Consider the following 12,313-nt stretch of genomic DNA (forward strand, 5'->3'; position numbering starts at 1 on the left):
AATCCTCAGATACTATCACCCCAAGATCCCTCTCCCCATCCGTACCTATCAGACTCTCTCCGCCTAACACATACGTCTCCCGTGGATTTCTACTCCCTAAGTGCATCACTTTGCATTTCTTCGCATTGAATTTTAATTGCCAAACCTTAGACCATTCTTCTAGCTTCCGTAGGTCCTTTTTCATGTTTTCCACTCCCTCCGGGGTGTCCACTCTGTTACAGATCTTAGTATCATCCGCAAATAGGCAAACTTTACCTTCTAACTCTTCGGCAATCTCACTCACAAATATATTGAACAGAATCGGCCCCAGCACCGATCCTTGAGGCACTCCACTACTCACCTTTCGCTCCTCAGAGCGAATTCCATTCACCACCTCCCTCTGGCGTCTGTCCGTCAACCAGTTCATAATCCAGTTCACCACTTTGCCATTTGGTCTTGGGAGGAGCTAGCATTCTTAGTGCACTGGTCCCCCTGACATGCCAGGACACCAGCAGGGCACCCTAGGGGGCACTGCAGTGGACTTCATATATTGCTCCCAGATGCATAGCTCCCTTACCTTGTGTGCTGAGCCCCCCAAACCCCAATCTCCAAAACTGTACACCATTACCATAGTCCTTACAGGTGAAGGGGGGCACCTATATGCGGGTACAGTGGGTTTGTGGTGGGTTTTGAAGGGCTCACATTTACCACCACAAGTGTAACAGGTAGAGGGGGATGGGCCTGGGTCCACCTGCCTGAAGTGTACTGCACCCACTAAAACTGCTCCAGGGACCTGCATACTGCTGTCATGCAACTGGGTGTAGTCCTCTGCACACACCCTAAGTTCCTGCCTAAGGTTGTGTCGGATTTCCATCTGAACTAGTCGATTGTTGCCAACATTCTTTCCCCAACCTCATGCCCATCCTTGCAAGAGCGTCTTGCACACCTTGGACTGCAGGCAAGCATTGGCTTATTATATGGAGGGTACTAAGCACCACAGACAGTCTGCCTAACTTTTTGTTTCTTTTGATCCCAACCGGATGGGCAGATTGCATTTCTTTCACTTATGCCCAGGCTGAGCTGGCCCTGGAGGGTTATATCAATGCTCATAATGTCATAGCATTGGCTGTGTCTGTAGCCAACTTTTGCATTCAGCCTCCATTGAAGAAATTTGTAAGCCTGCAACGTGGTCTTCTGTCCACACATTCACATCTCATTACTGCATTGAGCACGATACATGATGCGACAGTTGGTTTGGGCATACAGTGTTGCAGAATCTGTTTGTGGTGTAGAATCCAACTCCACCCCTCCCCCCAGCCCACTTTATTCTGTTCCAGGCTGCTCTCTCACTCAGTTTGTACATAGTTTCAGGTTAATCTGAGTTCTGTCCTTGCCGTTGCAGGGCCCAGTTAACCAGTGTTTGCTGTCTTCAGTGAGCCTGGATGTTAGGGATACCCCAATTGTGAAAATTATGGCCTGCTTGTCCTAGGAGAAAAGGAAGATACAAACCCTCCCACCTTCACTTGGAGTTGTTTCCTATTTTTACTTGCTGTAGTATTTAACTGCGGTCGCTCATGCGGTGGGCGGGAAGGCACTCTGCATGTGCGGTGGAGCATTTCTTACACTCAGGGCTGGCTTAGCAATTGCGAGGCCCTGTGCAGACTAGTTCAGCAGGGCCCTCTGCCCCCACCTAGCCCCGCCCCTTGTTTACAAGATGTGTTTTAAAATTTTTTATTTCAAATAAAGACACATCAAGAAAAATTAATTCAAAGAAGCACAATTCTATCATAGGGAACCTTTGGGTTTAAAAAGCAAAACCATATGCATGGAGTGGATAAATGAATTAAAACAAATGCCCTTAATATGTAATACTTGGTAGCAATAATGAAACAGTGATTGAATATTCACATAACAAGCAGCCTGAGCCGACAGATTTATTTTCTACCGAACATAATTAACGTATGAACTTGGCTGCTAATAGTGTGCTGAACTGGACAATGTTGGCACATTTAGACTGACTCTGGACAGTTCTGCATGAAGGAAACCCTTCCCTCATTATTCAATACCTTCTCTGTGAAATAGTAATAATAAAAAAAGGCAAGTGCATTTTTATATATATCACTGCATTCCACAAAGCTGAAGGAGCAAGCTCCTACATCCTATCTTTTTTTCTTTTGATGTAGGCACAGGAAAAAACAAATATTTTAAATGCTCCCAGGTTTCTACCTAATCCATGTTTAATGTGGAATATAAATGCCATAAATAAGTAAATAGATAGATTGAAACTCTAAATGTTGAGCACCTAATTCTCATCACATGATGTCTGTTTAGTGGCCCTTTACGAGGAGAAAATCAATCTCTGCATGAATATAGCAGTACTAGGGTGTCTCTTTAACCATCCCCTCCAAATTACACACTAATTACAAATTATAACAAATTACTACTTTACCTATAAAAATTTATTCTTTTATTATATTTCTTCTATGTTCAATCTGTACGCACAAGCTGGCATGTTTGAAAATCTAAGTGAGATCAAAAAAGAAATTCCACCAACAATAAAGAAAGACAACGTGGATGCAGCAGCTTGTAGGTTTGCTTTGTTTTGAGTGCACAGGGATCCGGTTGCACGAGGAAGGAGAAACAGATAACTTTTTTTTTCTTACAGTACCCTCTCTCCCTCCCTCCTACATATTCCAGACCTCCTCCCCCCACCACATATTCCAGACCTCCTCCCCGAGCCGCAGGGTGCCCTCCCGGCACATACCTCAAGCCACTCTAGTGGTCTAGTAGATTCTTCAGGGCAGGAAAGAACCCCAGTTTTTCCTGCCTGCTGCTGCTGACCCTCTTGCTGCCGTATCCTCTTTAAAATGGCTGCTGAGACTTCCAGTGGTGGCTTCGCAAGACTTAAGCGGAAGTCTCGGCAGCCAATTTTTTAAAAAGAGGGTCAGTGGCAGCAGGCAGGAAAGATGGGGGATTTTTCCTGCCCAGAAGAATCCACTAGACCACCAGGGTGGCTTGGGTATGTGCCGGGAGGGCACCCTGCAGCTCGAGGGTGAAAAGGCAAAGCTCAGATCATTGTGCATTTCCAGCGAATTCCGCCATCCCCGCTCTCGTGCAGCTCTCTTAACAGGAGACTGCAACGATGGCTGAAGCAGGGAGCAGGAGGGAGATGCCAAGGCTACCTCGGGGCCCTTAGGAGCACGAGGCCCTGTGTGACCGCCTCTGTTGCCCCTGCCTAAGACCAGCTCGAACTCCACAAAAGCTCATTTAAATCTTGTAAGAAGCTCCGCAACGCAGGATTGCGTTACCCCAAATGTGAGAATAACAGTGTACTGTTTCTTCATTTGGTTGATTTGGTGATGCCGCACGATGAATCACACTCTGGACTGAGGCAATAGAGACAATCAACACTTTGGCGGGACAAGAATATTTACATATAAGTTTTCTATCTTTGTGATACATGGACACATGTTTATGAGACTAGTTGTGGCATCGATATAATCAAGTGTGTATAGAAGACTTCTTAAAACATTGAAGAAATAAATTATTGCTAGCTAAATTACCTTAATGAGATATATTCTTGCTATTTGGTGATATACTTATTTTGAATAGATCATTCCATTAATAGGTTTAATATCTGCTAGTAATATGTTGTAATCTTAGTGATTGTCCGCACGAGTACCCACCAATATACGTGGGCTAATTTTCTGATATAGATTGAGTATTAAGAAAACTAGTCATTCTGTAAATGAGAACGCTGAAGTGCGATGATGGTGCTCTACTCAGAATTGGTATATAAAAATAATGTTTAGAGATATCTTGAATTTGTGGTGAGCATGATATATAAACCATAAATACAAGTACACCACATCCTTGTAGGTTTATCTTTTTAATTTACTGTGCTTATATGTTAAAATTAAGCTCCTATATCTACTGCGTATTATGAGAAAGACTATAATATCTGGATGAAATATAAAAATTAGTATGACAGCAGATTAATGGAATTGAAATGGACCAGTCTTAAAATACTGCCTGATTATATACCTTAATTTTTTTTTCTTCTTTGCAGAGGGTATGAATTGCATGAACAAAGATCATGGATGTGCACATATCTGCCGAGAGACACCCAAAGTAGGGGTTGCCTGTGAATGCAGACCTGGCTTTGAACTTGCAAGAAACCAGAGGGACTGCACATGTAGGTAGATGGAAACTAAATATTAAATGCTCTGATTTTACTGCTTTTTTAAATAATGTGTTTATTAAGGAATAAAGAAATAAACACATTTGGAGTAATGATTCGTAAATCTTTCTGACTTTCCAAATAAACCTGAAAATTATTGGCTATCCATAGCACTAGACAGACAAGGCACCCATCTTTGGTGCAGTAGTTTGGGGATGGAAATACAATAGTCACAAGCACTAGAAGAACAGCTGAGAGTAGGGACAGATCCATTTTCAAAAGATGAATGGGTAGGGATATTATGGGAAGTGATATGAATGGAAAAGTTAACTTGATACTTGAAAAGGGAAGCCTGATGTTTGAAAGGCTATCCCTCAGTTTCAATTTCATTGATCCCAGCAACCTTTTTAGTTTGTTCCAGATCTAGAGGTGCTCTGTGTTCATGTTTCTGTTGATCCTCCCTTGTTCATTGGACCATTTGTAGGGGGATGTTTAGGTTTGAGGTGGTAATTAAGGAAGAATATTTTTATGGTTCATTGAGTAGAAGCACTGAACAGAATACATGCACAGATACCTCCTAATTTTAGAAAGTTGTGTGCCCAAATTTGCAATTAGCATGCAAATTTGAGCACCAAGGTTATAGAATAAGGTCAGTTCATGTGTAACAATCTAATGAGCTGATATTTTTTGTTAATTAGCAATAATAGGCTATAAATACTTAAGTACATAAGTATTGCCACACTGGGACAGACCAAAGGTCCATCAAGTCCAACATCCTGTTTCCAACAGTGGCCAATCCAGATCACAAACACCTGGCAAGATCCCAAAAATGTTCAATACATTTTATGCTGCTTATCCCAGAAATAAGCAGTGGATTTCCCCAAGTCAATTTAATAATTTTTACGGACTTTTCCTTTAGGAAGCCGTCCAGACCTTTTTTAAACCTCACTAAGCTAACTGCCTATACCACATTCTCTGGCAACGAATTCCAGAGTTTAATTACACGTTGAATGAAGAAACATTTTCTCCAATTCGTATTAAATTTACTACTTTGTAGCTTCATCACATGCCCCCTAGTCCTAGTATTTTTGGAAAGAGTAAACAAATGGTTCACGTCTACCCATTCTACTTCACTCATTATTTTATAGACCTCTGTCATATCTCCCCTCAGCTGTCTTTTCTCCAAGCTGAAGATCCCTAGACATTTCAGCCTTTCCTCATAGGGAAGTTGTCCCATCTCCGTTATCATTTTTGTTGCCCTTCTCTGTACCTTTTCTTATTGCACTATCCAGCTTATTTTCAAAGGAGATTGCTGGCCATCTTCTGACACAAATCGGGAGATGGCCGGCAATCTCCTGAAGCCGGCCAAATCGGTATAATCGAAAGCCAATTTTGGCCGGATCCAACTGCTTTCCGTCGCAGAGCTGGCCAAAGTTCCCGGGGGCGTGTTGGAAGGGCAGCAAAGGTGGGACAGGGGTGTGCTTAAGAGATGGATGCCCTCGGCCGATAATGGAAAAAAGAAGGGCGTCCCTGGCGAGAATTTGGTCCACTTTATTTGGTCCCTTTTTTTTCAGGTCCAAGTTCCAAAAAAGTGCCCGAAGTGACCAGATGACCACCGGAGGAAATCAGGGATCACCTCCCCTGACTCCCCCAGTGGTCACTAACCCCCTCCCACCCTCAAAAAACAACTTAAAAAACTTTTTTTGCCAGCCTCTATGCCAGCCTCAAATCTCATACTCAGGTCCATCGCAGCAGTATACAGGACCCTGGAGCAATTTTAGTGGGTGCAGTGTACTTCAGGCAGGCGGACCCAGGCCCATTCCTCCTACCTGTTACACTTGTGGTGGTAAATTGGAGCCCTCCAACCCCCCCCAAAACCCACTGTACCCACATGTAGGTGCCCCCCTTCAGCCATAAGGGCTATGGTAATGGTGTAGAGTTGTGGGGAGTGGATTTTGGGGGGGATTTTGGGAGCTCAGCACCCAAGGTAAGGGAGCTATTCACCTGGGAGCTATATATATATATATATATATATATATATATATATATATATATTTTTTTTTTTTTTTTATTAGAAGTGCCCCCAAGGGTGCCCAGTTGGTGTCCTGGCATGTGAGGGGGACCAGTGCACTACAAATGCTGGCCCCTCCCACGACCAAATGCCTTGGATTTGGCCAGGTTTGAGATGGCCAGCCTCGGTTTCCATTATGGGCACAAACCGAGGCCAGCCATCTCAAACCCTGCCATCTCTGACATTTGGGCGGCCCCAACCGTATTATCGAAACGAAAGATGGCCGGCCATCTCGTTTCGAAAATATGGTCAGTCCCGCCCCTTCGCGACACCATCTTCGGAGATGGGCGCCCTTAGAGATGGGCGTCCACGATCGAAAATGCCCCTCCACATCTTTTTTGAGATGTGGTGACCAGAATGGAACACAATGTTCAAGGTGTGGTCGCACCATGGACCGATACAAAGGCATTATAACGTCCTCACTTTTGTTTTCCATTCCTTTCCTAATAATACCTAACATTCTATTTGCTTTCTTAGCCATCGCAGCTCACTGATCAGAGGGATCCCTTTTTGGGTGGTGACTCCTAATGTGAAACCTTGCATTATGTAGCTATAGTTCGGGTTCCTCTGTCCCACATTTATCACTTTGCACTTGCTCACATTAAACGTCATCTGCTATTTAGACGTCCAGTCTCCAAGTCTCGTAAGGTCCTCTTGTAATTTTTCACAATCCTCTTGTGATTTAACAACTTTGAATAACTTTGTGTTATCAGCAAATTTATTTACCTCACTAGTTACTCCCATCTGTAGATCATTTATAAATATGTTAAAAAGCAGTGGTCCCAGCACAGACCTCTGGGGAACCCCACTATCTACCGTTCTCCATTGAGAATACTGACCATTTAACCCTACTCTCTGTTTTCTATCCTTTAACCAGTTTTCAGTGGCGTTCCTAGGGGGGCGGTGGGTGCAGTCCGCCCCGAGTGCACGCCGCTGGGGGGGGGGGGTGCCGCGTGCCTGTCTGCTCCGCTCGTTCCGTGCTCCCTATGCCCTTGAACAGGTTACTTCCTGTTCCGGGGCAGAGGGAGCATGGAACGAGTGAAGCAGACAGGCGCGTCTCACCTCCCCAGCAGGTAAAAATGCACCCGGGGGGTGTCCTTTTGCCGGGGGGGGGGAGGTGTGTCCCTTCGCGGGGGGTGGCCTTTCGCCGGGGGGGGGTGGGCGCATCTGCGATCCGCCCCGGGTGTCAGCCACCCTAGGAACGCCACTGCCAGTTTTTAATCCACAATAGAACACTACCCCCTATCCCATGACTCTCCAATTTCCTCTGGAGTCTTTCATGAGGTACTTTGTCAAACGGCTTTTGAAAATCCACTGACACAATATCAACTGGCTCACCTTTATCCAAATGTTTGTTCACCCCTTCAAAGAAATGTAATAGATTGGTGAGGCAAGATTTCCCTTCACTAAATCCATGTTGCCTTTGTCTCATTAATCCATGTTTTAGATTATGCTCTGTAATTTTCTTTATAATAGTCTCTACCATTTTGCCCGGAACCGACATCAGGCTCACCAGTCTATAATTTACCGGATCCCGTCTGGAACCTTTTTTAAATATCGGTGTTACACTGGCCACCCTCCAATCTTCCAGTACCACGCTCGATTTTAAAGATAAATTACATATTAGTAACAATAGTTCCGCCAGTTCATTTTTCAATTCTGTCAGTACTCTGGGATGAATATCATCCAGTCCAGGAGATTTGCTATTGAACACTGAAAAAACACACTGCCTCATCCTCTCATCTCAACATAACAACTACAAACCCACAACCACAGGACACACCCTCCCTACCTCAGACAGCCTAAAAATACTCGGCGTCACAATCAACCGAAACCTTACTCTCGAGAGCCAAGTAAACACCGTAATAAAGAAAATGTTCTATTCAATGTGGAAACTCAAACGAATAAAACCTTTCTTCCCAAGGGAAACTTTTCGAAACCTAATACAATCAATGGTCCTAAGTCATGCAGATTACTGCAACGGAATCTATACGGGATGTAAAGAACAACTCACAAAAAAACTTCAGACCGCCCAAAACACAGCAGCCAGACTGATATATGGTAAAACACGATTCGAAAGTGCTAAACCCCTTTGAGAAAAGCTGCACTTTTGGCCTGGCTCTTGAGAGGGCGCGATTGAGGAAGAAGGGTTATGCGGATGATGCTATTATACTTTGCTGCAAGCCGACAGCGGTCCACTTCTTCTTCTTATGCTACAGTATGGAAAACTTTTGAGAACTGGTCTGTGCGGAATGATGTTTCTCCATTTCATGCTTCCTTGTCTCAAATTTTATCCTTCCTTCAGGAGGGATTCAAAAAAAGGCTTGGCTCTCAATTCATTCAAGGTTCAGGTGGCAGCATTGTCGTGTCAAAGAGGTAACATACAGAATGCCTCATTGGGTGCTCATCCTGATACAGTTCGATTCCTCAAGGAAGTCACTCATCTGCACCCCTTCTCTGCAATATTTGTCCTCAGTGGAGGCTTCAAGTGTTTCTTAAGGCTCTTCAGTTGGCCCCCCTTTCAGCCCTTTTGTTCAGCAACTATTAAAGATCTTACATTAAATGCGTAATTCTTGTTACCATTTTGTCAGCACAGAGAGTTTCAGAGCTTCAAACTGTCTGTTGCAGGGATCCCTTTCTCCACTTTTCTGACTCTGGAGTTCCCATACAGACAGTTATGTCCTTTTTGCCGAAGATTGTATCTCCTTTTCATGTCAGTCAGACTGTGTTTTTTCCTTCTTTTTCCAGGAAGGTCTATTCTGCAGAATACGCTTCCCTGCGATTGTTGGATGTGAAGCGTGTCCTTATGTGCTATCTTATCATGCCCAACGATTTCATGCGGTCTGATCATTTTTTTGTCCTCTTTGTGGAACCCCGGAAGGCTTTGCCAGCCTCCAAAGCAGTGGCGTTCCGGAACAGCGCGACCATCCCCCCCAGGCGAAATAACCCCCTGGGTGCAGCGCGACCCTCCGGCGAAAGAACCCCCCCCCCCCGGTTGGGGGGGGGGGGGTGCCGCGCGCGTGTCGGCTCTTCGTTTCCATGCTCCCTCTGCCCCCGTTTTGCTTTCTTGGCCACTGCTGCACACTGGGCAGAATATTTTAGTGTGTCGTCCACAATGACACCTAGATCTTTTTCTTGGTGCTGACTCCTAAGCACTCTGAACCTAGCATTAGGTAACTATGATGGATTATTCTTCCCAGTTTGCATCTTTCTGCATTTGTCCACATTAAATTTCATCTGCCATTTAGATGCCCTGTCTTCCAATTTCCTAAGGCCGTTCTGCAATCGGGAGATGGGCGTCCTTCTCTCAAAGTCGCCCAAATTGGCATAATCGAAAGCCGATTTTGGGCATCCTCAACTGCTTTCCGTCGCGGTGATGACCAAAGTTTACGGGGGCGTGTTGGCAGTATCTGAAGGCCGGACGGGGCATGGTTAAGAGATGGGTGTCCTCGGCCAATAATGGAAAAAAGAAGGGCGTCCCTGACAAGCATTTGGCTGACTTTACTTGGTCCAATTTTTTTCATGACCAAGCCTTGAAAAGGTGCCCGAACTGATCAGATGACCACCAGAGGGAATCGGGGATGACCTCCCCTTACTCCCCCAGTGGTCACCAACCCCTTTCCACCCTAAAAAAAATATATAAAAAACATTTTTTCCAGCCTCTATGCCAGCCTCAAATGTCATACCCAGCTCCATCACAGCAGTATGCAGGTTCCTGGAGCAGTTTTTAGTGAGTGCAGTGCACGTCAGGCAGGCGGACCCAGGCCCATCCCCTCCTACCTGTTACACTTGTGGTGGTAAATGGGAGCCCTCCAAAACCCACCCGAAACCCACTGTACCCACATGTAAGTACCCCCCTTCACCCCTTAGGGCTATGGTAGTGATGTACAGTTGTGGGGAGTGGGTTTGGGGGGGGGGTGGTTGGGGTGGGCTCAGCACCAAAGGTAAGGGAGCTATGCACCTGGGAGCAATTTGTGAAGTCCACTGCAGTGCCCCCTAGGGTGCCCAGTTGGTGTCCTGGCATGTCAGGGCAACCAGTGCACTACGAATGTTGGCTCCTCCTACGACCAAAGGGTTTGCATTTGATCATTTTTGAGATGGGCATCCTCGGTTTCCATTATTGGCGAAAACCGAGGTCATCCATCTCTACTACTACTACTACTTATCATTTCTAAAGCGCTACTAGACGTATGCAGCGCTGTACACTTGAACATGAAGAGACAGTCCCTGCTTGAGAGAGCTTATAATCTAATTAGCACTGACAAACAGGACAAACAAAGGTCGACCGTCTCAACGTTTAGGTCGACCATCTCTTAGGTCGACCTAAATGTTGAGATTTGGGCGTCCCCGACCATATTATCGAAACGAAAGATGGACGCCCATCTTGTTTTGATAATACAGGATGCCCCGCCCCTTCGTGGCGACATCTTCAGAGATGCCCCTCTCTGTGTTCAGTAATTTTATTCTTTATAATAGTTTCCACTATTTTGCCTGGCACTTAAGTCAGGCTCACTGGTCTATACCTAGTTCACACCTGGAACCCTTTATAAAAATCGGCATTACATTGGTCACTTTCTAATCTTCAGGTACCCTAGGTTGCTAGTGATCTGTAACCTGTTGTTAAATTTAACAACAGGTTACAAATCACTAGCAAGTTCATGTTTGAGTTCTTACAGTACCCTGGGGTTGCTTACCTTCGGTTCAGGTGATTTAGTACTCTTTAATTTGTCGATTTGGCTCAGTACATCTTCCTGGTTCATTGAGATTTCTTTCAGTTCCTCAGCATTGTGCCCTTCAAAACTATTTCTGGTATGGTAGATCTCTTACTTCTTCAGTAAAGATCGAAGCAAAGAATTCATTCAGTGTCTCCCAACAAAAACTGTGCTGTAGGATATTGTTGTTAGTCCCTATGGACACACGTGAGGACATTAATGACCTGATTTAGTAAATGGTGCCCAAATATGGGCGCTGGAAAAAAAAACTGTTTCTCAGGTCTAATTTATAAAGCCTCTCCATGTTGAGTGCCCTATATAGAATAGCATGTAGTTCAGATTCCCACTCCAAAATTTGGATACCAGGACTTACGCCTGCTGAAACCAGGTATAATTGCTGGTGCTTAATTTAGGTGCACATCTGTGCTATTCCATAATACTGTGTTCAAATTTCTGGAATGTCCCTGACCCTCCCATGCTCCTCCCGTGGCCACTCCTCTTTTTGGGATGGGCATCATGGGATTTGGGCGTTTAGTTTAATATAATAGTGTCTAGCAATATGCGCATGCAAATACAATTTGGTGCCAATTAGCATCAATAATTGATTGTTAGCACCCAATTGTTGATGTTAATTGGCTCACCACTCAGTTTTAGTTGCGGGCGCATCTCAGCACTGTGTCCACATTTGGGTATGAAAATTTGAGTGCCCTATAAAGAATCTGGAGGTAAATTATCATAATCAATCTGAGTCCAATGTAGTGTCTCCCTCTGAACAAGAGTTCTGACATTTCCCACATCCATTGGGCCCTCTCCACCCCCCTTCTTTCCGTTATTTCCCAAATCAAGAACAGCTTGGCTAGGAGATCCTCACAACTTGACTGGAAGTACAGATTTGCAGTCTTTCAAATCTGGAGTGTCCAGAATACTACACATATGGAATATTCCCCATTTGTTTCCTGGACACTCCTGGGCAAAATGGCAATCATCCCCACACTTAAAGTAGATCAGGGCTTCTGAATGTTGATACAGGTAGACATAGGCCTCCCTTTCTCCCTATTTCATGGAGAGTGCTCTGGGTTCTATGTATGACTATTTATGTGTATTTGCAGCTTGCTGCCAGTTAGTAAGTTGCCTAAATCTGTGGCTCATGCCTCTTCTGGACCCCCTGCTAGACAAGTAGCTTGCTAAAAATGTATTTAAAAAGAATAGTCTGAGTCATCCTTTGTGGTCATCTTGGGCAGAACTGGGGCCAGTAGGGTTGGTCAAGTACTTACCCCGTGAGACTCTTGAGACAGAGAGCTCTGTTGTAGCTCTAGCAATTTTTGAAAGGCTTGTTGTTCCTCACGTTGTGTCTGCATAACACTGTTCAGC

At 44.7% G+C, this 12,313-nt stretch overlaps 1 protein-coding gene across 1 annotated transcript in view; it reads left to right on the plus strand.

Annotated features, from left to right (window-relative positions):
- Nucleotides 1–12,313, plus strand: part of SCUBE1 (signal peptide, CUB domain and EGF like domain containing 1) — a 1,083,891-nt gene that overhangs the window by 468,302 nt on the left and 603,276 nt on the right. The window contains 1 exon segment of the mRNA XM_030214211.1: nt 4,049–4,174. Within this exon segment, the coding sequence (XP_030070071.1) occupies nt 4,049–4,174 (126 nt within the window).

Source organism: Microcaecilia unicolor, chromosome 9, assembly GCF_901765095.1.
Source record: "Microcaecilia unicolor chromosome 9, aMicUni1.1, whole genome shotgun sequence".
In the NCBI taxonomy this organism is placed as follows: Eukaryota; Metazoa; Chordata; class Amphibia; order Gymnophiona; family Siphonopidae; genus Microcaecilia; species Microcaecilia unicolor.